Source organism: Tachypleus tridentatus, chromosome 4, assembly GCF_004210375.1.
Source record: "Tachypleus tridentatus isolate NWPU-2018 chromosome 4, ASM421037v1, whole genome shotgun sequence".
In the NCBI taxonomy this organism is placed as follows: Eukaryota; Metazoa; Arthropoda; class Merostomata; order Xiphosura; family Limulidae; genus Tachypleus; species Tachypleus tridentatus.
The window spans coordinates 99476056-99503852 of NC_134828.1; the positions used below are offsets into that span (position 1 = coordinate 99476056).

Genomic DNA, 27797 nt, shown 5'->3' on the forward strand with positions numbered 1-27797 from the left:
TTTAGTTACATTTTTGCTGAGGCTAGGATCTCTGCCAATTGAATGTAGGACAAGAGTTCACATCAGTGTACTTGACCTTTTCTGTCTTCATCGGACATATTCATATTCCTGTTCCTACAAGTAACTTACTTGTTCATGTTCCATTTAAACATTTCTTTCTCCAACCATCCTTGAGGCTCCTGTTCCAGGGTCTTTTGTTTCTGAGCTCATTCACACCATTTTCCAATAGCTTGATTTTTGGTGGTGGACTTTCTCTCTAGGCCAGTTATATTCTATCAACAGTGAATTCTTTACAATAACATGTTTTCTATGAAGTTTACTGTTGGATGGATACTTTTTCACTTTATTCATCTTCAGGCTCCATCTCTTAGAGTCCTCTGTTCCTCATCCTTTGGCCCTAACAGTTGATTTTCTCAGCAGGTTTTGTTCTTACCTCTTTCTTTATACTAACTTGCTTATTTATCTTCTTTTTGTGGGCTTCAGTTTACACACAACTCTCCTTCTTGGGCTGTATTGTTGATGCCTCTTTGACTGCCTTCAGTTTTGTCCCCTTGACACTTAGATCCCATTTTATCTCTCCCCATTATCCCCTCTTTTGCTCTCACTTCATACACATTTTTCTTCCTACTTGCATGTGGACTGTGGCCAGTATGTCACTCCTTGGGCCGGATTTTTCACTTATGTGACATCTTTCTCGTCGTGTTATTTTGTTACAGATCTTTCCACTATCCTTTACCTCCTGGCAGTAATTCAGTGCATCACCTTTCCATCTTTTTTACTGTAATGTTTATTGGTGGATTCTGTGTTCCAGTCTTTCTTGGTTTGTGAATGGCCTTTCTCCTTTCCATGTATTCAGAAGCATCCCTTCTTCCATTATATCCCACTTTATTGTTTACCTAATTTCTCCTTGCTCAACTTTCTTACCTGCCTGAAACCTGACTGAGGTTTGGTATGGTCTCATATATGCCCTGTTTGAGTCATTAACTTTGTGAATTTTGTACTGTCTTTATTCCTTGATTTGTTTAATCCTACTTCTCCCCCAGGATTACTGTAGTTTGAGTGGTTTTTCTTTTTTCCCTCACTCTCTTCCACCACACTAGTAATTTTTTTTTCTTTTCCTGACTGATCTGTTCTTCCTTGACCTTAGACCAATTGGGAGGTAAACTCTGCTTTTTTTCTGTCTCTCACTTAGCAGAACATTGGCATGGATCAGTTCCTGTGTCTTATAATGGACTTCTTTCATTGTTTCCATACAAGATAGGTGTGTTGACTTCTCCATTGACATATTTGTTTTGAGATATGGATGCTTGAATGCTATTTCATTCTTTTATCATTTGATTCATCACCATTTTTTTCCTTCTCTTACATCTCCTATAAGCAAGCATGTGGCCTCTCTTTACATGTTTCTCTCCTTTATACATTTTAGTTGTTTTCTCTCCTGATGGTTTTTGGATTCCACAGGTCTCTATTCTTCAATCACCCACCATCTTTGAGAATAATACATACAAGAGGTTCTAGTGGTTGACTGATTTTTCCTTCTAGGGTATACTTAACCAAAATCCACAATAAGCCAGGATAATATAAGGCACTCATACCATCCACCCTTGCTCTGCATGATCCCACTATGAGATGAGGGTGTTTTACAAAACAGTATTCATTCTATTATTTAGTTCAGACCTGAAAAATTTTATAAACTCTCATGGAAAGAGCTAGTTTCAAGGATTTGTTCTTCTTGTTTCTCTAGTTTGTTGTGGTTGGTTTTAAAAAAATAGGGTTTTATGGGCACCATCACACAGTTTCCAGTAAAAGGACTTTTCAGACTGAAGGATCAGTGAGCATCTGGGCACTTACATTTGGTCTACCTTAGGTGAATTCTCCCATCGTTCATCAAGTGCAGCACAGGAGATCCTTACCACTTACCAGATTTTAGTTCCTGAGGTGATATGCCTTGGAAAACTCTCACCACTTAGACCCAACTGCTCGGGTTAGAAAAAGAAATATCAATATGGTGAGAAGTAGTGGGGTGGTAGTGATACTGTTCATGTAGTGTGGATCACCCAACATATGAATTATATAAATCACTCATGCCACCTGTTATTTCCTTAGAGTTTCATGGTAGAGTTGAGGTGTGCACTGTGTGCAAAACTATGATGTATTACAAATATACCCTCCTACTGCAGTTGGTGTTAGTCTTGTAGAGTCTGAAAATAGACCTGAAGCATATAAATGTATCCATATTGCATGACAATTTGTCATCTTCTGCAGTTGAGTCTATCCCTTGATGGTACAGTTGAAGTAAGCACAGATTCTTATTACATGTGTCTTCCTCCCACACCTTGAGTCTGACCCAAAGAGTCTGATGGTTGGGTGAGGTGTACATGTAAGATACAGTCTGATGTGACTGCATATATTGGCTGTCTAATAACTTTGACACAAGAACTGAGATGTCCATGTTCACATTCTGTTTATCCCTGCAGTGCAAATTTTGCTTCCTCATCCCTCTTTCCTGTACAGATAAAGGTATGTTCCACCACTGGGTAACACATTCCCGTAGGCTTTCCTCAGATGCTTTTTGAAGGGACTCATCTTGGGAATTTTGCACCTCTTCCTCCACTATTTCAACATGGGATTTTAGCTGAACTTAGTGTAGAGAGGGTGTAGAATATTTGAGATTAACATTTTTCTCATCTGGAAATGTATTTCAACCTGACCTCTCCACTTTACAGTGCACATTTTATTACTTACTTCATTGAAGAACAAAGTTTCATGAGTGCAAGTCCATAGGAGGATAGGAGGGGAGTTATTGTGTAAGAAGGTGTCACCCTCCTATTCATAATTCATGAAATTAGGTGGGAGTTGCCTCAAGGCTAGGGCCATGCAAATTTCTTTGTCAAACATGCTGAAGAAAATAGCTAAACTATGTACAGGAATGAGAATCTATCAGAAATAACTTTTTTGGTAAGGCAAATGTTAACTTTCAACTGACCCTGCTGTAAGTACAGTTGTGAAGATTACCTTCAGAACAGTATATACACATTGACACAATGTAGTCTTAACAAATAGTAGCTATTTAAAAAAACACTGCTGAAAAGAATTAACTAAACCAAAAGGTTGAAGTGGGCATTGGGTCACGAGTAGTTGAATGAGCAAAAACAGAGATGTATGCTCTGTGCAAATAAATCCAAGTTTGAATTGTTTGACAATAATGAACAACATTTTGTCTGCAAACAGAGAAGGTAATAATATTATCATAGTCAATTTACAATATATACAATGAAGTGGTGGGAGAATTAGCATAAGCTTGAGGCTATATCTCACCCAATGAGGTTGGTGACATGCAAAAAAATTTATGCCATCCTTACTGCTGACAAGAACAAATACATTATGATTGATCATGCTATTCCCTTAGGAACATGACTCATCAGGCGAGAATTCATCTACCAGTAAGGCAGTGATCCCAAGTAGAAAGTAGATGTGGTGAAATTACATCTTGGCTGTAAAGATGCTGATGGAATACTCACAATGTGGTTTGGTCTGCAGAAAATCTTTATATATTAATATAAAGGCTGTGTGGACTTGTGCAAAGACTGAGAAAACTAAAATGCAACCAGAAAACTTAGTTGAATTTTTGAGAGTCATACAGGACATTTTCAATAATATTTATTTTACATAAATTTGAATTGATAAGTCCTGTTGTTTGATAACCAAGTTTTTATGATTTGTGTGTAGAAAAAGGCTTCCAGGTAAAATACTAGTGCTCTGTATAAATTATGTTTTGTACTTTGTGGTTTCTGTATATGCATCACTTGTTTTTCCATAATTATTTCCATTACTGTATGTTATTAAATTTGAAAACCACTGTAAATAAAATTTTAAGTATGTGTCCGATAAAAGTTATTATTTATAAATATTTGCTCCCTTGCATTGCACTTGTTTTTTTATTCATATATTGCACTTCTTATATTGACATCAATTTATTCAGTTCATAGGAGACCTTTAACAAAATTTTGATGCATGCAAAAACACAAGTGTTGGCTGTATTTGCTTGTCATATTTTGTTTAAAATGAAGTTAAAAAAAGGTCTGTCTTGCTGGTTTCTTCTTGTATATCCTTTTTTTTCCTTCTTAGTGCCACACTGCGAAAGGCTCAACCGCCACAGAGCCTGAATCTATGGAACACAGTTCACGCTCATTCCCACCTAGCAAAAAATGTGGCCAACCAGTTGGCCTCAGTTGAGTCCATTGGTGCTTGCTCCTTAGATGTTGAAACTGCCACAGAGGGTGGGTCCTCAGAACTTAAAGAAGATAGTGCTATTTCTGATCCATCTCTCACCAGTAAAAGAATGATGTTATCTTGTATGTCACAAAATGAACTTGATGCAGGTCATCATCGGGGAACAAACACAGCAGATAATAAGAAACAGCAGTACACAAGCCACAAGTCAATTTATATGTGCGTTGATTTTACATATCTTCCTTGTTTGAAGCATGTTATTGTTATTTCACTGTCTAATCATAATGAAAATCTTTCAGTTTTATCCCCTGACCTTTTGATGTTGTGCTAGTATTAATATTTGTTTTCAGCAACATAATAAAAATATAGTTGAGAGTAAAATGCACCCCTGTAAATGAAATAATTTACATAAGTAATAAATATTACCATTCAGGGCTCGACATTAACTTTAGAAAACCAACAAATTTCTGGTAACTGTTTGTGTTTTTGTAATAAAACATAGAAGGCACTAGAAAAAGATGCTAGTACATATTTCAGAAGGAAAATTCACAGATTCTTTCTATAAATACACATGTAATGTATGCATTTCAATTATATTTTATGTAAGCTTCACTCTGAAGGTAATTATAATTGTGATGATGAAGGTTGTTTCATTAGCTAGTGCCATGCCGATTTTATGATTCCTGTTTAGCTGCATTCTGTATTCATGCTAAGTAACAGAAAATAGATATAATAGCATATCAGCTTCCACTTATTTGATTGGTTACCAAAACAACTTGCAAGAGGATGAGTTGACGAGACTTGTATCATATAGCTTTGATGATAGCATGGTTAGGATTACTGTGCCCAAGTGGTTGATCATTGGAGTTAAGGCAATATGAATCACATTAACTCTATACAATATATTCCACATTTTTCTTAAAGCGTCCATGATTAACCTTATGTGCACAGCATTAGTTTATTATGTCAATCTACATTTAAATAAAGCTATGTATGATAGTATGTACTATAATTCCAGATTTACTAAGTTTATTTTCAAGAAATATTTTAAGCTTTCAGTAAGCATTAAAAGTATAAAAATCAGAATCTTTAAAACCAATTTGTTTGTGAATTTATGGAATCAGCCTAACTGAGTGTAAAGTGATTTTCATGTTAAGAATAAAAATACATTTTTTTAATTTTAAAATTTGTTTTCTTTAGATCTTCAAGAATGAACATTGAATGTTTTTTTGCAGTAAAACTGTATGTTTTATCTGTTTTTCTTTTTCTTTTCTCCTATAACACTAAATAATCGGTAATATGAGATGAAATGAAAAGTTAAAAAATATGAAATCTGTTACTTTTTTTCTCTCTAGAATAACTGTATACTTTTGCAGACAGTAACAATTATTTATCATAAACAGTTTTATTATGCTCTTTGAATTATGTCTAACTACTAAACCTGTGAAACAAACCTATGAATTATCCAAAACACACCTTGCTAAAGTTACGAACACATGGTTCAAATTATAGTAAAAAGTAATTATGCACAAGCTTCTTGTATGCATGCCTTACCAAAACCTTTTTTCATTTATATTTTCTTATCTAACCTAATAAGTATTGAATTTTTACATTTTAGTTACTTTTATAACAATAAATCATCATTGAAGAAAAGAAAGAAATTTATTACTTAGAGGTGGGTTTTGTAATTTTTACAGTAAGTCTTGATAATGGGTAATTCCAATTGTTGGTGAGAGTGTTTTGTTTTTCTTTTCTTTTACTAGATATTTATTTATTTAATGTATTCAGTTTAGAACCCATAATTGTAACATATATAAATAATACCCTATAACTTATAATTCAGCTGGCTTTTTAACTAAGCTATAAATGCATTAAAATAGTAAGCTAATCTTGTTGACCTAAGATCAGCAATAGAAACTTTGAACTGTAAGATGAATAATTCAGAGCTGTTTTTGGAAGAGTCCAGTCTTATACCTTTTTTTTTTCTGCTGGTATAAATAACAACAACAACAAATGACACAGAGAATTATTAACATTTCCTGAAAGACAGTATGCGATAGGAGGGTGTGGTAAATGGGTTTGGCTTTATGATTTATATTTCAGTAAAGTGAGAATAGTGGACACTATAAAATTGTATTGTAGCAATGTTTATACTACAACTGTGTAATTTATATGAAAACAAAATGCTAAAATAGGGGTGGAAAGAACATCTGAACTAGACAATTCAGAATGAAGAGTTGTCATAGAATCAAAGATTAAGAATATTTCCATTTGAAATTAAGAAATTAATACTTTATATAAATAATATTAAAATTTCAATTATCAGTCACATTGATGCCATGTTATTGGCATACATTGACAATAAAGTTGTTTAATTAAAAATCAGGATGTAACTGTATAAAAATTCATGTCATGCACTTTGGCCCAGACATGTACTTAGGATTAACAGAACTATTATGCCTATGGTTTTTAATACTTCACCAGCTTTCATACCTTTTAATAATAAAATACTTTTCTTAGGGTGGCTCTTAACAGTGGATTACTATAGGCTTTGTCAATCCAGGTCCTTGTGACTTAAATATACCAGTTTCTACCTAAATAAAGCATTTTTATAAATTTGCAAAGTGGTTAAAATGTATTTGCATGGAATTAAAATTAGTTTTTTTAATGTACAACAACACTTTAAAACAAAGCATGACACATAGGATTTGTACATAATACTTGTAAGTGGTATACATACATATGTATAAACATTTAACACATGAAATTATTAATTATGATATTTAGACTTAATTTTAGTGGTAGTCTGAAGTGTACTTGTGAGGAAATAAAACAACTAGCAATAATTTGCTTGTGCCTTCAAAAGTTAAGGTCGAGGTCTGTAATTTAAAGTATTTGTCATAAAAACTACCATAAACTTCTAGTACAAGTAACTTAGATGAAGCTTTTCTGTTTGAAACAGAAACAACCAGAGCAATGGTAATTTCAATAAACTTTTCCCTAAAAATAGCTTTATACTGATACACTAAATAAAAAAATATTCAATGAAGATAAAATAAATGTTGTTTCTCTAAACCTGTTATCAGAATATCAGCCAAACTGGTATTCATAATGCATGGAATTTAATATGGAATCAAACAAGTAATAGAGGTAAGCCATAATTTGTTAACTTTAGGATGTTGTAGTTGAATGAAAAAGTCATTTTTCTTGTGGTTGTTATAAAGAATTAGATTTACCAAAGTTAATTTTTGCTTGTTTTGTTTACGTTAAAATAAGCTCATTTTATCAAGTGGTACTGTTACATACATTAATCTATCAGTAGTGTATATTTTGTGAATTTCAGATACAGATTTTATTGGGAGAATTTTGTAGGGAATGAAAGGCACAATTACATGTGATTGTTCAAGTTGTATTTTAACCTTTAAATTACAGATTAATTTATATGCCATTCACCAATAACAAGGTCCACGTATTCCATCGTATTGAGCAATCTTGTTTTTGCCCGTCACAACATTATATTAAAGAACTAACCAAAAATATTTGGTGAAATCACTGATGGTCAAAGTAAATTGCATTGGATACTCCAGTAGTGATTAGTGGGGCTAACTGCATTTTGATTTTTTTGTTTAAATGATTTGTGTATCTTATTAAATGTTCTTCTAACCTGCAGAGTTACAGGGCCACAAGGAATTTAACCCATGGAAGACTCTTGGTAATTAAGTAATCATATCTGTCATATATAGTTTAAGAAGTGTTTGTGCTGGTCATAGACACACCTTAAGTTTGTTTTAATAAAAAAAAAAAAAGAAATTTATTAACTCGTTATACAGTTGTACAAAATCATAATGAGACTCCAGAAAAAGATAATGTTAAGTTTACACATCTGTATAGAATCAGGACAGTCCTAGAAATATCTGGTGCTAGTTTCACATGTTGAGGTGGGGGTTCTTTCTCTAGGACAAGTGAAAAAGCTCTTTCCTTGAATTTAATCTTTCTCTTCCCCACTAGATTTTCTTTTGAAGTTTGAAGGTTTTATTAGTACACAATAGTTTTTGATATGAAAAGGCTAGGCACCCTTACAACCATACATTTTAAATATAATCTTAAAGAAAATGACTCGGGGAAATACAACCAGCACGTTTATAGACATACTGTACCTTTTCAATATCAGTCACAAAATAAAATTCCTTTCCCTCTCATGGAAAACATTTTGAGAAAAAACCATACATGAAAACAGACCCAAGAAATGGGAAAGAAAAGTGCCAGTGAAATAAGATGGTTATACATTTGCACAGAATCTTCATGTACATGTACATATATGTGTGTGTATAGTTATTAAGAAGGGAGTGTAAGTTATACACACATGTACAGAAGTAGAATGGTTATTGGTAAAGCATGTGTATGTAGAACCTTGACATTGCCTTTTTTTCAGTCTTAATTATTTGCATAAACTGTTTGTTATTCATGCTGATTATATATTTAAAATATTTGCTCATTTACTGAACATTTTATTAAGTGATGCGTAAAAAAGGATAGGTTTCTGAAATTTTGAAATTATTGAGGTCAGATTTGGTTTGAAGTATTATATGTACAGATAATGCTTACATGTGAGGTTATTTTGAAAATATTTGATTAGAATATTATTAATGTGCTATGGATGGATGTACAGAGGGTTAATTGCAGTTTGAGGCAAATGCAGAAATGTTTTACTGCAGATGCAAGCTGAATGTTGCAGGTGATAATGTTAAGAACCTATATCTTTGGTTAAACTATCATCTTACACAGCCTCTCCAAGGAAGAATTCTTGGTTATTATGATTGTTAATGGTCTAGCATGAAGGACTTTTTGAGTAAGGGAGTTGCTAATATTCTCTGTGAAAGTGGAAAATTTGAATAGTAGAGAATTGGTATCATTGGCCTTTTAAATCATACACTAAACCAATCTGGAACAGTATCCTAGTTTGTAAAGTGTGGTTGTAGTTATGAAAAGTAGTATGCTTACACAAAAAGTTAACACAATGAAGCTTCAAAATAACAGATAACAATTTCAAGTTAATGAAAGTTCCCTAGCTTCCAACCCTGCCAAAACAACAGCCATTTTTATTAAAAAGATGGCTGAAAAAATTAAAATACAAGTGGTCTCACTTGACCCCCTGTATTGATTTCTAATGCATTTTTGGCAAATTTCTGCATTTTAAACATGTTTAAACATCTTGAAAGCTGACTTCCACATAAAATGAAATGTATGTGTAATTTTTTTCACAGTGAATTGGCCTTGCCATCCTTTACATGAACTTGTTCTAATGGTAACTGATGTCAGTCAACAGTTCTTTATTATATTGATTGTAATCAAGAATGGAAGTAGTGGTTTCTGTGCATGCTTTTGAAACTACTACTTCCATGCTGCAGTGAGATTAATCAAACTGTAAATATTACTTTCTAGTTCTGTTAATCTCACTGCAAGATCTAGGCTAATGATAGTATGATATCGTGCAAAAAATAATTGTATAATATATAATTTCTTTAATAATGTGATGAAAGGTAGAAGTTTACTTAGGAATAAAAAATGTGTAGTTACATTACTCCTAGGTATGTCTGTATGTGAATTTAATAACATTAGATCTCTTCAGTTCTCATTCTGATGAGATCTCTAATGTGTCCATGTTGTATTTAGAGTTAGTTGTATAGGTAATTGAAAATGTATAAAAGCAAACCTTTACATAGCAACTGACATAAAATAATGTAGAATTAGAGAAATGGAATTCTTGATGAGAAACCCACTTGAAATAAAAACGTATCTGAGAACAGCTGGTATGGGTATTAACACTTTTATTGATAAGGAGAGAACAATGTTTTGACCTTCCTCGGAAGATGACCTAGGAAGGTCGAAACGTTGTTCTCTCCTTATCAATAAAAGTGTTAATACCCATACCAACTATTCTGAGATACAGAGTAATGGAATATTTATGGTATGCAACTATGATCTTCTCTTTGACAACTCAATGTTGTTAAGATAAAGATACAAATTTTTAGAAGCATGCAGAAACATTAATTGAATGTTTGATATAAATAAATGGCATGTGCATATTAAATTGACACTGTATTTAAAAATTATGGATGTACTATTCCAGTGATATTGTTTTAAGCTGGATTTGTATTAAATTTACTAATCTTCAACCACAAGTAGGCTGCATGTATTAAGATATGTACATTATTAAAAAGTAATGGGTCAGTGACAGTTTCTCCTTACAATTATTTATTAACTAGAAGTACAACTTTTGCTGCTGAAAGATTTATGTTTTTGTTATAAATATATCCTGTGTCTCATGAAGTGTTTCTGAAAAATTGTTTGAACTGATGGTGGTGGTGGTGGTATTATAGCATAATATGCATATTCCAATTAACAACTGAATATCTATGTTAACACAACTTATAAAAGCATGTTGTAATATCGCATAAAAGAAACTTAAACTTAATTTTTCATGTAGTAAAAAATGGTTTAAATATTCTTCAAAATCAGTTAGCCTTTATTTCTAAAAGGAAGAAAATAGAAAAGTGAAAACATGTTCTTGTGATATGGTGATGTGTTTTTAAAAAACTGGATTTCAGAAAATCTTCACTAATCAAACCTATTATTCTTGTTTCTCTGCTTATCTAGCATCCTGGTTTCTCTTTGTATATGTTCAAATAATTTTATTAATAATAAAAGTTTAGTAAAATCTTGTGTTGGATAGATATCCATTAATTTATTTAAAAAGTATTTAAGGTTACATTTCCTAAATATTATAAATTTGAATGTCATTTTTAAGGCATAAATAGGTCCAGTATTAGAGCTGAAAATGTTGAATGAAGATTGTTAGTCTTGTAGATATCCTGCTTAATATTAAAAAAATAACACTTTTTTTATTATATTTACTGTACATGTAAAATCTGGGAGAGTTCATGTAGAATTGACATACATTATTTCTCACTCTGAAAAAATAATTAGTTAAGAGTTTTTCTGTATGATTGTTCATTTGTAAACATATTACATTGCTGTTGAGAACATTTTTCATAAGAAACACAGTTTATTTTTTTTAGTTTTCTCTCAATTTTTCAAACTTCAATAAACTATATCTTAAGAATTTAGTTGTGTCAAAATGCAGATTTTCTTGGTTAAGAACAAAGACAGTTTTTAGATATAATTCATTCATGAAGTGTTATGTAAAGTTACTCTGTTCTAAGTATACAATAATAACTGATTTTGTGTGACTGAAAAAGTGTTCAAGGTTTAACATGGTTTAGTAATTCATAAAAATAGTTACTTCAGTATTAAATCCTTGCTCACAAGAGTTTATGTAGTTATGTAACATAACCATTTTTAACAAATTTCATTTCATTTTCTATGTTTTAGAACCTCAGAGAAATGGGAGAGTGATGGCAGAAATACATTACAACCTGAATGGACGTTGACTGAGCTGAAACTTCCTTCATACATCAATATCAGCTGTGTTGTCAATGGGTATACAAATTTTCATCGATTTTGTTATAGTCGTGACAGCAGTCCAGCTGCTTTTGTGAAGAAAGATAATCTTATACCAAATATTCCTGTAGAAAAAACAGGGAAACAGGACTTGTGCTTTTGTGGAAGTAAAAGAAACAACATGCAAGCACACATAGAACAACAAAAATATCTGCTGGAGAACTCTCATGCTTCACCTGGGAAGCTTGATCAAAAATATACTGACAACAAAATGAAAAAAATATTAAAACCATCACATTTTATTGTAGCAGATCCTATTAAAACGATGTATGATAATGATGCAGAAAATAAGCATTTTAATGGATATAAAACAGAAGATTCAGCTAATGGATTGGTTAAGGTTGCTATTCCCACTAAATCGTTAATACAGCAGAGAATTGAGAGTTTATATGGACACGAAGTAGCTAAAGTATGGAAAGTTACAAGACAGAAACCATTTTTACACAAGCCATCAGGAAGGAGCACAGTCTCTGAAGAAAGATATGTTCCATATAGTAATCGGAGTCCCTCTTGTCCTCCTCAAGTCATAAGAGCTCGATCGAGTAAGTAGTTATGTAAGTGATATAAAAATTAATCAGTGAATAATGTCTGCACAATGTTCACTTACATTAGTGCAGTGGTTTACTAAAATAATGTTCACTTCATCTTGGTCTGCCTCTCCATCAACCACTATTGAAAAGTTAGCACATGTAGTATATTATCTAAATATAACCTAAAATTTTAATTTAAGTTAGGTTGAAATAATCAGAAGTTTTATTGAAAAGTTATGAAATTCAAATTATTCAACTAGAATTGCATGGCTACAAAGTTTGAAACAGGTACTTATGTTTTCAGAATTCTGAGACATTGTTTGCAGTTATAAATTCATTTTTTAGATCTGATTGTGAGAATAAAGCTAGCTATATAATAGAATTACATGTAATAATACATATTATGTGATCATTTCAAATTACTATAATATCAAAGAATAATATTTTCTGAAACACACTTTGGCTTTATCCTGACAAAGCATCTAAGCATTGGTATGAATCATATCTTGCTTGCTCTAGCATTTATACCCCACTATGTTATCCATAGAATTATTTGAAGTTTAAAAAACAAAAAAACAGACATTTCCAATAACAATTCTCACATTTACATCTTTGATATGGAGTCTTCTAGTGCTTCTAATCTTCCACCTTTGGAATCTAACATTGCCCAGGCATCAGGGGGAAGTCTACGGAGGACATTCAATCTTTCATATACAGAAAGATGAGATCTTATACAGGTCTGATGTTTCTTCTCTGTCAACTCGGAGGCTAAGTTGGTGGGTGATTAGAGGCAGACTGAAAATAACTTGGATTATTTTTCCAGGTCATTCCTTTGCTCAGACAGCTAATTAGAAGTCAGGAATGGACATCCCACTTACTGCATCTAGTATATCAAGTGTAATGTCTTGAGCGTTTTTACTTTGATGTACAACTCTTTTATTTGTTGAGGAAAGTCAATCTGCTGATTACCTTGTCTTTTCGCTTTTATCAGATATTGCCGTACATTCCATGGAAGACCCACATTTAGATTCTCAAGAGGTTAAATCCTCTTCTTCCTACTTGAGATTCTGAACCTGATGTCACCATTTGTCTTAACTCAGTTTTCCCAGATTCAGCAGTCCCTTACAACAGTTTTGTATTTCTTTTTATTTTCTGTTGTCTGAAGCATATCACAAGTTTTCTCAGTTTTCAGAGGATCTTAGTCATTTATTAACTACTTTGGAAAGGTCATCAGCTTCTGCCCTTTTCTTGGTCTGTTTCTGGGATCTTTTAGACAGAGCTATGCTTTATTTGACCCTATTGCTATGAATATCCTTTACTGCTCATGATGCAGAGTTTTAGTGGCTATTTTGTTTGTTTTACCAAATAGTGCGCAAGTTTTATATTCTTAATTCTACAAGGCAATATATAAAAAACCTTGAAGCTTCTCTAGTGTGACACACAGAACACCTTTTCTCTTAGCATGTCATCATTTCTATTTTATCCACCATCCAATAAAAAAGTAGGAAAATAGCCATAAATTATTCTCCAGAAAATTGTTATTGCTTAAACAAACCACGTTTATTACAGTCTTAAATTTTGATTGGTTACATAGCTATTGAATAGAAACTCGGATTTCTCTTGCCACACTTACCTGTCACATCTTGTATTTCATAATTTATTAATAGTTCTCTCTTACTTTTAATTATATATTATCTATAACCAGTAGAAACTCAAGATTTTCATCTGTCAGCACATTGTGTATAATGTTATGTTCTAAAAGGTTAAGTGACATTGTAACTTGGAATACCAACATCTTTCCCATGGGAAAGTTATAACAACAAGCTTGGATGAATTTGTAACATTTTGTTGCTGAGTTAGAAAGCCAGAAAATTTTGAGAGGTAAAGGAATTTGTATTCCTTTTGTATCTTATTAATCTATACTGTGTGATGCATTATTTGATTAAATAAAATTAAATGCAATACTATGAGTAGTATCCAAAAATTAGAATCAGTGCTCTTTAACCGTTAGAAGCAAGAAAGAAGATTGTATATAAGTATTTTATTTCTATCATTTATGTGTAATTTTAAAAGTAACTAAAATATAAAAATAGGGATTTTTTTAGATTAATTAAGATTAGATTAAGTTATATAAATAATAGTAAAAATGTTTCACAAGGCACATATGACTTGCTTGTACTAGTCATAATTTCTTGTCCGTAGTGTAACATGATCTTCATGTGCCCAAAGTAAATTTAAACTTATAATGGCACAGACAATAGTTAGAAAGTGTTCAGAGGGCAATAAAACAATATTTTTTTTATATATAGATGTGTAAGGTCATGAACTTAGAGCTACTTAAGGTAAGTGAATGTAGTATCGTGTTTCAATTTGGTCATTTTAGAAAGAAAAAAAGAGTAACTTAGATTTATTTTGGTTTTTTTTTCTTAGTTACAAAGTCAGTCATATTGACTGATTTTGTTTTGAGATAGGATAGAGGAAATAACAGAAATTGAAAATTTTACTGAAAAAACTTGAAATACATTTATGAGGTCTTGGGGATTACACAAAGGAAAAGTATTTTTAATTTTAACATAATTACTTTTTATATGAACTATTTGAAACAAATATTCAATATATTAATGGATAAATGTTTATGTTATGAAAAATACTTCACTAAAAATATTATTTTTTCTATATTAAAGACTTACAATACTATCTGAAAGACAGCCAAATTTTGTCAAGATATATATACACTATATTGGAAGTTAGAAGTATTAAACTTAAAAAGACTAAATGAGTACAAAGAGGTCACCTGGTCAGTAATATAGACCAAGGCTGTAATGAGAGGGAGCTTGACTTTCTTCTTTGGCTCTTAGAGATCTCAGAGAAGCTTCTTTTCTCTGACAATCAATTTTTGCAAGTATTCCAGATTTCATGGATTCTTGGTGGATGTGGTCCATTCCCCCCCCCCCACCCCCCTCTTACTTTTCCCAATCCTTCTACAGGATGGTGTACCACATCTCCAGTGTGAGTTTCCACATTTGTAAGCTCCATGTTCTGTTGGATCACATAAGTGTGATTCCATCCTTATCAGCAAGCATTCTCCACTTTTGTGGAACACTGACGATAACATTAGTGACTACTATATGAGTACTGAACTCAGTCCATTTGTGTCAGTATAGGAGATCTTCACCAACATTATGTGGGTCATTCAGGTTCTTATAAGAGAATTGGTCCTTCATTTCATTTCTCCTACTCCATTGTCTGCAATAATGGTTGCTTTCCCATCCCCAAGAATCATCTTGCATCCAATCATTGAGAAGAAGCCATCCAGAATGCTTACCTCTATATATCAGTCATTGAGTTTTCACATTATCCTTTCCATTTTGTGCAAAATATACAGGTTTTTTAACTCTGTGTTTCACATATTTAGCTTTACATGTGCCCTCCTCCCTTGTTTTTCTGGGTAGTTGGATCTTGTTTCCATCATCTTCAATCAATGGGCATTCACACTCACTATCCTGAGGATGACTGGCTTCTTTTCACTTTTTACCACCACCTGGCAGAGTTTCACGTTTATGCTTTTTTCTACAAATCAGCGAGTGATGAGTTTCTCACCAAAATGGAGAAGTCTGTTCATTCCCTCACACAGTACCTTATTGATTTAGGGGTATTTTATCATTTCACATCTCATGTATTATAAAGACAACTGGTATGAGCATTAAAAATTTAATTAAAATAAAGTATAAAACAATGTGCCAACCTTCTCAGGTCATTTTCAGGTTAACAAAGAGAGTTTACAACTGTCTGTTGCTGGGCACGTCTTAGAGACATTCATAAAGTTTTAATACTTATACCAATAGTCGTTAGGATACATTTTTACTTCAGGTGGGTTTCTCGTCATCATGAATTCACATTTCAGTCATGCCCAACCTTTGCCTCTACACTGTTAGGTCATGTGATGGATCATTCTTCTTATATAGTCAGCTCATTCACTGGTGCTTGTGGTTCTCTCTCTTTTAAAATTGTGGTCATCTTTGGAATCATTCACTACTTTGGATTTGGACAACAAGCTTTCCCTTTAATGGTTATTACATGACCAATGGAACATTTTCATGTATGAGCTGGATTATCTGGTAACCCAGTCTGCTTCTAGGCTGATCAATCTTAGCTGGTGTTTGATCAGGGACAACACAACAGTAGGTTTTGCTGTCTCACCCCCACATTCAGATATACGTCTTTTCGTGGTTGCTTCCTTTCAGGAATTAGGGAGCTTGAGTAGAGGATATGGAATTCAAGAGTCTCTAGTCAAAGGAAGAATATTCTTTTCAAATTAGTCTTTTATGGCTTCTAGCAGTTCAAGGAGCTGTGTTTTAGGCTGTTGAATTGTTGTGATGGAAAGTGGTAATGCTTCACTTGGACAACTCTCTATATCACCTTTTGGTCAAGGCTTGTTTTCTTTTACTGTTTGCTAGCAGATGTCAATGTTCGGAAGTGTTTGTGATTCGTGTTCTTAAGGCATTTTACCATTTCACTTACATTCTGTTGTATCCTGATAAGTTCTTTCTTTCCAAAACATAGTAGTTATAGAAGGGTATAGGGCTTTCTCTCTATTCATGTCCTTGCTATTTCCCATATTTATGAAATCTGGGATCTGGGGCATCTTTTATGCTTGGTTTGGCCTCTTCAATGCTATGTTGTATGTTGTGCACTGAATGATATGGGGGTTCATGTCACATTTTTATTATTCTGTTGAGATCTTAAAGTTTCACATGACTTGTCCCCTGTCAATTTGACAGGTTGGATTTGTCAGTTGGTGTGCCTTGCTTTCTTTGGGCTTTCGTTGAAGGAATGCATACTTCTTCAGATCTCATCTCATTAAATTTTCCATACCTCAATATCACTGGCAGATCAGTTGAGCTGTCTACTGGAGGAGATTGTACAGATTGGAATGTGGACCAGCCCTAATATATTTCAAGTATACTTATTTCTAAATCTACACAAGCTACCAGTCAAACAATCCCAAAGTTTCTTGGTAGCAATAAGTTCTGTTGAGGTAAGGTGTTCTATAAGACCATATTCTGTGCTTTTTGGATGCTTGTTATAAACAATTATAACACAGAGGACTGCCACTCGTGGACTATTGTGAATAAATATATATGCAAAAACGGCTCGTTTGGGTTGAGAAAATATTTTACATAGAAGAGCGAACAACGTTTCAACCTTCTTTGGTCATCCCATATATTCCTGACATCAGCAAACAAATAACCAACATTTGGCAAAAACTAGTAACAAAATATGACATTCCAGTTAATACCAAATTTATTCAAAAACCAGGCACAAAACTGAGGTCTATACTATGTAAAAACTACACTGACAAACACCACACCAACATTATTTATAAAATACAATGTGATAACTGCCACGACTTCTATATTGGAGAAACAAGTAGAAAAATGGAAACCAGATTCAAAGAACATAAAAAGTCACCTTCACACATTTTCGAACACTGCAAGTCAATAAAACACAACATAACCATAGAAAACACTCAAATACTAAATAAAGAAACAAACATAAACAAACGCAAAATTAAAGAAGCCTTACTTATACAACAACTTAAATCCAAAATAAATCAATATAAAGGAACGCCTTTATACCTATATTAATATAATAAAATAAATAAAATTATATATTCAAACATCTAACACTGCCCTCTACATTCCGACACTCAGTTACACAACCCCTTTGAAATATGTGGTCAGCTTCCGGTCAGTTACCTCTTTCTTTGTGAACCTGACGATGACCGAAGAAGGTCGAAACGTTGTTCGCTCTTCTATGTAAAATATTTTCTCAACCCAAACGAGCCATTTTTGCATATATATTTCTCTACAAGTGGGTTTTCTCGACATCACTGATTATTGTGAATAAAGCTGAAGAGGATTTTGCCCATCCATACTGATCCCTAGATTGAATAAATTGAAGTTGGTTTGCTTTTCGAAATGGGAAAAGTGGTTTGCCTGTTGCACTATCTCTAGAGAATTGTTTCTTAGACTTCCCAATGCAAGTATTTCCCCTTTTTTCCCAGTTGAGAATGGGAGTCCTTATCATTCCATGTTTCCAGTCACAGGAGTGGTGGCCAAAGGTTTATTCCTCTTGAATAATGTTTATAATAGTTATTTCACTGAAGAAGAAGGCAAGGCTGGATCCCCTCCTTCCAGTAACTCTGGATGGTTTCCCCAGATATGTAATAGCATGTGATTCATTTTGTATTTGTAAATTTGAAAGCTTTGTTTAATATCTGTCAAGATAGTATACCATAGTATAGAATGAAGAGGTATAGTACTGTGTTGATATTCAAGTTGAAGCAAATGAATTGTTTTTACCAAAATTTGAAGTTCATTCATACCAGATACATTGAAATGTGTGTCATACTCCAGTGAGTAGCTGTTAGTGAATGTGTTTTGGATGTGTTTTATATTTTATATCTGATGGCTTTAGGTATTTAAAAAAGTCATTAACAAATCTGTTTTAAATCCGAGGAAATTTTAAATTGTATTTGTTTCTAATGCCTTTAGAAAGCCCACCTGTGTTCAGACATCTAACAAAAGACTTCAGGGACCAACTGCGAGCTCTGGATTCTTCAAATTCTTCTGGTGCTGTAACTAGATTGTCACGTCGAACAGAGAAAAAATCAACTCCCCAATCTGTATCTCATAATCATTTTAAGGCATCTTTTCTAAATGATGCTCCATGCAATAATAATAATAAAGAAACCAATTCTGACTGTCTAACTAGAATCAACTCTCAAGTTACACAAGACAGTTCCAAATATCTAAAAGTGTGCCAAAACAGCAACAATTTTATTGCTCAACCTTGTGCATTAGCTCCAGTCAATAAATGTGAAAATGATCTGAATAGAAGTAGAAGGGATTTGAACGGTGAAAGTTTAAATGGTAAGTGATTTTTCCAGTATCACAAAGTTTTTTGTTTTTTTGAAAAACTATTTAATTGGAATTGTCTTCTTAATCTGCAGGGATGGAGGAGTTTGAGGTTGTAAACAAAATCAGCCTATCACATATGACACAGAAATCTTCGATACAAGCCTCGGAAATAAACAGTAGGGTCTGAAAGTCTCTGTAACCAATAGCAAACAGCATTTCTAAATCAGGCTTGACTGCACTCAGTATAACAGTGTAATATCAGAACTATTACATATATTATTGTTGCATTATTTTCAAAATGGAAATGCATGTTTTACATGGAATCATTAAATGCGTATTTAAAATGAATAGTCATTGTCTGGTAAAACATTAAATTAAAAGAATAAAGTCCTACAGATATAGGAGGTATATGATAAAGAAGCAATAATATTAAAATTCATTTTGCATGAATATCTAAATAGTAAGTCAAAATCCACTAGATTTTCTTAAAAAATAACTTATTTTCTATATTTCTTTGCCCTTCCCTTTAGAATATGGCACCAATCCTGGATTTGGCTTTGTTTGACAACAAGTTTTATCTTTTTTCTACCTTACATATTCTCATTTATGCATGTAATGTTAACTTATTCTGTTTTTTTACATAATTTTCAAAATTAATTTCTCTTTTTCAGTGTCTTAATTGTTTTTTTACTGTAGTAATAATCATACACTTTCAAGCAATCCAGTATAATTTTTCATTACATTATTTTAAAGTATGTAATTAAAACACTATTTTATCATTCCATTTTATTGTGAGTGTTTACAGTTCATGAAAGTTTTCCTATCTTAACTTTGTTTTAATGATATTATAAATTCTATTTAAAAAAAACTTCATTTTATCAGGTTAACATTGTATTTGTCAGTATGTTATATCACACATAGTTTAGTACTTTTGCTGTAATTCAATTATCTTAATTTTTTTAACAATTAAAAATGAAACATTAACAGCATCTTTAATCATGAAGTGGCACATGAGGTTCTCTAAAAAGTCATTTTTGTTTTGTGGAAGCAAATTGTAAAATTTATTAGTAATAATGAAACTTTTCTTCAGGTGCTGAGAGCTATTTAACTTGGGTTTAAAAAATAGTTTATCAATTTTATTTTTCTTACTTACAATCTAATTTTTTCACTGACTACCTGTGACGTACTGTAGAATCAGACACACATGTGACAACTCACTAACATTTGCTTCTTATGTGCCTGCAAATTCTCTTATACTATATTAGGCTTAGATCTTATTAATTACTGACTTGAAGAGTAAAATGACATAACTCATACTCAAAGGAAACAACAGCACAATTACTATCACTGGTATAATTTAATAAAATGAAAGAAATGTCTCTGTATGCAACAATAATATCCTTGTGTGGTGTTTTCAACTGCTTTGAAAGTGGTAAAGATTAATCCAGTTTTACTTTTGAGAACATGTATGACTTTCAAGAAGATAAAGAAACTTGAGTAAACTTAGAAATTCTTGTGAATGCTCTTTGAAATTATAAACATTTTCTACAATATACAGGAGACATAACTAAGTATAAGTGTTTTATGGTTATTTTTAACTCTGAACAATTTCTAGGAAGTGTTTTTTGTTTCGAGTCTCCTTGGAATAAACATTTATCCATTGCAACTATTTTATTTTCCACAACCTGTAAATAAAGTTTCAAATTTTGAGGAAATATTTTTACTTTACTGTTGGTTAAAGATTGTTATTTGTTATATAACATTGTTTTACAGGTCATGAATCCTTTTCTTCGGCAGAACTGGTTCCACCTCCTAAACCAGAAAGATGCAACTCTCTCCCATCATCAGAGTGCACTGCTAATGCCCAACTTCTGCCTACTCCACCATCATTCTCTTCTACGATGGAAACTGAGATGGAAGAGAGAGATGGGAACTGGTTTTTAGCTACAATGGAGAAGCAGAAACAACAGATTGAAGAAAACATTTTACAACTTGAGAAAGAAATGATGAGAAGTGATATCCCTGAAGATGCTGCTGGGAAAATGAGAGCTGCTATTGGTAAAGCCAATCTTTTACTCACTCAGAAATTTGAACAATTCCGAGGACTGTGCAAGAAAAATTTGGTAAGTTGTATTCTTCATTTGAAAAATGATTATATGATTATTTAAGACTTTTGAACATCCCAAATGGCATCTACTTCAGTCTTTTTTCCAAAGTTTGTATTTTATATGCTTTTCAAAATAAACCATGTTCAATATTTATATAAATTACAAAATTTGTGTAAAATAAGATGACAAGTGTTGCAGTTTGTGTTGTTATGCTTTCTGAACTTCATTGGCAATCATATCATGTAACATTTTCATATATAACAGTTAATGTTTACTGTGGTTCCAAATGTACTGCATGTACCATCACAAAATTTGGCAGGGGTTTAGTGGACATAAAAAAAAAATCTGATCCACCAGTATCATGAAGGAGTTGATATAATGGATGAATCATGGGTATAAGTAAATCATTTTTCATTTGTATCCTTATACTCCACCAAAAAGCCATACGATTCATGGGCATTACTAATTCATCACTATTAAACACTACTTCATTAGGTGTGATTTTCTGATATTATTGTGTAAAACATTACAATAAGGCCCAAAGAAAAATTCCAAAATGAAACATTTCAGCCTATTTTCTTACTATATTAACAAATAGTGTTCTATAGATTTTTAATTTTTAGAAAATATAGTTGGTTTTTAAAATGGATAAAACAAAATGTACTCGCTAAACTTTTAAATAGATTGTTACAAAGATTGATTTTTAGTGGAGCATTGTTGTTTTTCTTTCAATGCCATATTGTGATTATCCAAAGAAATAACTTATTTATGTAGAAAACATACTAGGTTTTTGAAATAAGTTTACTGTTTTGTTACACAGTGAATTTGGCAATAAAGTTCAGCCATTTCTTTATGCTACAGTGTTATGTTAGAAGCAAAATTAAGTTTCAGCCTTTTCTCTATTTCAGAATCACAGTTTAACAGAACCCTTTCCAACAACAATCTCTGACTTAGCTGGATTCTGGGACATGATGTTGTTACAAGTCGCAGATGTTCAAGATACATTTACCAACATAGAAACTTTAAAAGCCAATAATTGGCAGGAGAAGTTAGTAAACAAAGAGGTTTGTAAATGTTACATTTTCAATATTAAAAATTTTGGTGAAGTCAAGGGATACCAATTGGTATTGTATAATAACATTAGTTGTGTCTTCTCACAGCTAGTATATATAAAAACATACTCTCCTTACTTATTTTGAGCATCTTAGCTTCTACTTCTAGAATGTTGTAAGATGTATCTAGTGGGTCTTTAAGTTTAAAAAAGTAGTTGTCAATGTGTTTATAATAGGTGAATTGTAAGGTAATTCACAAAGTGTGTGTGTGTGTCTTGTTGAGTAAAACATATAAAGTAAGTCTTGGTGTTAATAAGATATTTTATAGATTAATATAAAAGATTTTCAGTAGTATTCAAATTTGGGGACAGCTGGTAATAAGTACTTCGAAAAGTATTTATATTGGAATAATTTCAACCGTCAATGCTGTCATTTTTATGTATAAACATAGTAATGTTCCTGGTCATTAAGATACTGACTAGTCAGTATCATAGTCAGTAAGATACTGACCACTAATAACATTTAATAGCTGTAACTGGATTACCAAACTATTTATTTGAAATTGTTTTTTTTAAATTACTTTAGTGAACATTGAATAAAAACAGAATCATCATCAAGTGTCAAGTCTCTCTTGTATTGATTGGTTCTTATGAGTAGTTGATGCATACTATTAATCTTAATGCTATAGTTTGATTGTATTCTCCAATTAGTGTAATATTGTTTATATTTTGTTACAGATTTTCCTGTCATTCAATAATATTTTACATTTTTAGTACATAAAATATCAAATGTTTTTCTGTTGTTCTATCAAAGGCTCATTTTTATCACAATTTTCTGACAGTATAATAAAAACCAAACAAGGTCTAAAAAAGCAGGAAGACAAAAAGTGGATAAGGCATTGCATCCACAGCATGAAAGATCAGCAAAGGCCATGGAAGCAGCAAGAACACGGGAAGAAGCTAGAAAAAGATTAATGGAAGCAAAGAAAAAGAATCGCTTGAAACATAACACTAAAGGGACTGATGTTCAGGTTTCAATATTTGTACCTGAAAATAATTAATTGTGAATTTTAACCTAGAATAAGAATGAAAGCCCAGAAAAAGAACTTTTTCAAAATAATTTAATAACTCTACATAAGTGGAACTTTTTCTTGTCTTGTGCTGTTTATGTTACAAAAGCATTTCAAATATTTAAGGGGAATGTTATTGATCAGTATGTAAATTATTTATTGATCTTGAAGTTATTTTAATATATCTTAATGTGTGTTTATTCAGACTATTAGTTAGTAATTAATATTTTTCTTTTATTTTTATGAGTGTTACGCTTGTCTTTAAACATACAAGAGGTTGTATGTTTGTTTCAACAGAACTGTAACTTAATTTTTAGATTGTTGTTAGCTTCACATCAACAACTGTCAATGTAGCTTTCAAGATGTGTTTGAGAATCATTGTATTATGCTATAATTCTTTTAATAATTTAAGTAACATGATGATTTTGTTTCTTTTTCCAGTTTTCATTCATTTTATCATATGTAAAAGTATTTTTACTTGCACAAAGATAAGGAATTGATAACTATTTCAGTTATGTTTGATTATTAAAATATTATACAAAAAATAAATTGTAGTTGTATTTGAAACTTTTTGGATTATCGGTTAGGCTTACTATTTAGCTCTGATGTGTTGTTTTTTTCTGAGAATTCTTTATTAGCCTCATAAAACTGTGATCATATTGATATTTTTGTCACATGTACATATTGTTTTCAATATTGAAAGTGCTTCAATATCAACAAAATTTTAAATGAGAAAGGTATAGGATTCTTGTAAATAAAAAAATTGGAAATACATTATATATTATCTGTTGAATTTTAAACTTAACATTGCTCACAAACTCAAAAATGCATTCCTATTTGAAAATTGATTTGTATTATAATATATGAATTACTTGTATAAAAATTAGCAATTTCAATTGCCACTTATTAAAGTTCATTTATTTAATAATTGAAGAAAAGGGTAGTTATATATAATGATTCCTACCATATTTTCTCAGTAGAATTCTAACATAGTATTTTAATAGAGAGGAACCAATTCATAACCTCAGTTATGTTAATAAAATCACATTCATTTAGTTGAAGTAAATTGCCAGCTTCAATATTTTGGCTATTTGTATATTCATCTTTATTCTTTGTTACTCTGTACCTCAGTATTTGATGTTACGCATAGAAAAATATTCTATCTGTATTAGGCAAAAGCTAATTATTTTTAGTAGTTTAAATGTCTTCTTTACTAATATGTAAAATATTTTCTTTAAATATTAAATTGTGTCTATAACAATAACAATAATCTAATTTTGATATATTGAAATATTTATTTTAATGTATGTTTATTGGCATTAAATTTGTATTAAATATTTGGTAACAGACACTTCTGGTTAAGTATAATCTTTGTACAATATGTATTGCATGCTACATTCGAGAGTTTCTGTGTGAGTAGATTGTAAAGGACTATCTTTTGATAAAATGTCACCCACAGAAATACTGTTTTTATTCTTGTCTCTGTTGTAAAAGAAAAGAGATAAATTTTATTTCCATATTATAAACTAAAATTCTACTAGCATTTTGTAGAGGAAGGATGGTATGATCGGTGACTAAAAATCACTATTAAAGTTAATATTGAGAAATTTATAACAAATTTCAAGTCAGTACTATCAACAGAAATAGTGACAGATGCTTTAATTTTGTTGGTTGAGATGCTATTGTATATGTAAAAGATTTTTACATTTACAAGTAAGGTGATTACAAAAGGGCATTTTAGCCTGTATGGCCATTTATCTGTAAGAGCATTTTTTGTAAATTATGATTACATTTGAAAATTGACTTTTTACACTATTATTTCAAAAAAAAAACAGAATGTACCAGTAAAAAAGTTTTAAACAATATTAGAATTTCACCATAATTTATTAAAATATCAAATCTAGTTTTAAGTGTAGTAAAATAAAACCACATGAAAAATATTTTGTAAATTGCTCAAACTCAATTCTTATATCATGCTCACAGAACTATATGATTTTGCATCATTAGCTTACACAGGTTTATTGAAAAATATTCCATATTTTCAGCCTCTCCATGTTTTCAGTGATGTCGAGAAACCCACTTGTTGAGAAATTTACATGCAAAAACGGGTCGTTTGGGTTGAGAAAATATTTTACATAGAAGGTCGAAACGTTGTTCGCTCTTCTATGTAAAATATTTTCTCAACCCAAACGAGCCGTTTTTGCATATAAATTTCTCTCTATGTTTTGTATTTTTAAGATATTTGGGTATGTTGTAAAGTGTTAAATAAAAATATTTTCCTATTGAAAAATAATTTGTACACTCGAACTTTACATTGGAAATATGGTAAATGATAAGAAAATACCAGCATTTTTTTTATTTAACTTTTGGTAGTTCTTTTTAAAAACTGATGCTATAAAAATTCAAAACGTTCAAAATTATAAAATCTTAATATATAGGTTTTTATTGTGTGTCTGTGTAGAACATCACCTATTCTGTGACTGTTTTCCAACTAATCTGAAGCTTGTGTCAAACATTTCCATTTTTGCTGTGTATTTCAGTAAGATACTATTGGCCCTTACTCTGGTATTGAATTTTGGTCACTGATCTGGTCAGTCCTCATTTTGTTCATTACTGTATTAAATGCTTTCAGTAGCTTATGATTGATTTTCTTACAGGTCTAACCTAACTTGAATAACTTTCAAAGTCTTAACAATAAAGAGTTAGTTATTTTTAGATTAGTTTAATAAAGTTGAAATATTGAAAATGATTTTGACAAAACATTGAAAACTTAGAATCTATAAAGTAACAATAAGTTGTCACAATATACTGACTAAAGAATACATAAAGGTTGAGGTATTAGACACTCCATTCAGTAAAAACAGTTGAGTTATTTATAGTATAACATATTGGTGTGTTAGATTACAGAATTTCAACAAGTATTAAATACTGGGGTAAAAGTTTCATTTTGTGATTTTTTTTAAATAAAAAAAATACACTAAAGTTTCATGCATTGGTCAGATTAAATTAATACCATTGTCATATTTTCCTGCTTTTGCACTAGCACATTTAAGTCTAGGCTGTGCATATAATTACTGAACAATGTTAATATATTAGCTTATAAAAATCATTCCTTGGTAGTATTATGTATCCACAGTTAGCTTGTCTCTTCAAGTTTTAGTCACTGGGGCAATTTCAGTTGTTTTTTTTTTTTATAAAGTATCTTTTTGCAACATTATTATTGTTTAATTATATCACTTATGGTCAGACTGTCATAAATCATTTAACATATTTTCTGATTCCGTGTTGAGCCTTTTAACATGGACTCTGTTTTTCCTTCCAATAACACTTGCATTAAAGCAAATACTTTTCTGTCCACCCAAATTGGAAATGATTCTTTGTATTGTTACCATGTTGTTATTTATTTGTATATGTGTATGAAATCTTATGGACCTGGGTACAAGCATGCTACAATGAAAGCAGTATTTCATGATACCAGATTAAATCCTTGTCTTGATGATACACCTTGAATAATTATATTCATCCACCAAGATAATATTTCCTTGGGATTGCATCCTTTAAATTATACACTCTAAGTAAGGAATATAATATTCATTACTTTATAGTGAATCTACAGTAAATCATTATTAGGCTGCTAAATAAAGTTTAGTTTGTGTAAATCTGACTGGTAAGAAACTTGAACAAACAAAAACTTTGTCTTTAATCAATGGTGCTAAATTGTTGTTAAAGCCCAAAAATACCAAAACTTGACCTTAATGTAGGTAAAGAGTATAAAAATAAAAGGTTGTTATTCCATGATGTAGAAAGAATAATTAGATTATAAACAAATTCTTGTTTCATAATGTGGAAAACATAAACATTTTTTAACCAATATTTGTTTGTTACTGGAAAGTACTGTTAATGTCTGTGTAGAAATAAGATTGACTAATGTTATTGTAAGATGTGAAATTGTTCTTAACAATGCTAGTAATTTAAGAAGGTGTTAAATGGAATTTTTTGTTTTCCATTTTCACAATATCTATTAAACTGTATTTGTTTGAAACTGCTACATGGTAATGTGTGTTGTTATATTTAAGTATTCAGTAATGCCATATGTTTACAGTAGTCTGGATCTGAAGGAGATACACGGTACAGAGAATAATTTAATGTTGAAATTTTTTTTCCATACAAAGTATCCCCTCCCCAGTGGCACAGCAGTATATCTGTGGACTTAACTGCTAGAAACTGGGCTTCAGTACCCTTTGTGTAGTTTGTGCTTAATATTAAACAACAACCATAGAAAGTAAATGCATCTCTTTAATCAAAGTTTAATTCAACTAATTTATTCAAACAAAATTAACAGCAGAATAAAACTCTAGTTT

General features: G+C 31.4%; 1 protein-coding gene across 9 annotated transcripts in view; it reads left to right on the forward strand.

Moving 5' to 3' along the window:
- Window positions 1–27484, forward strand: part of LOC143249757 (uncharacterized) — a 52681-nt gene extending 25197 nt beyond the window's left edge. For 7 of the 9 annotated variants that reach the window (XM_076500123.1, XM_076500124.1, XM_076500129.1 and 4 more), the window contains 6 exons: window positions 4129–4452; window positions 11626–12296; window positions 18842–19219; window positions 20981–21330; window positions 22224–22379; window positions 23209–27484. In XM_076500123.1, the coding sequence (XP_076356238.1) occupies window positions 4129–4452; window positions 11626–12296; window positions 18842–19219; window positions 20981–21330; window positions 22224–22379; window positions 23209–23427 (2098 nt within the window). In that variant the 3' untranslated portion in view covers window positions 23428–27484. The remainder of the gene's footprint in view (window positions 1–4128; window positions 4453–11625; window positions 12297–18841; window positions 19220–20980; window positions 21331–22223; window positions 22380–23208) is intronic. The other 2 variants (XM_076500125.1, XM_076500126.1) reach the window with 2 other exon arrangements.
- The last annotated feature ends 313 nt before the right edge of the window (window positions 27485–27797 follow it).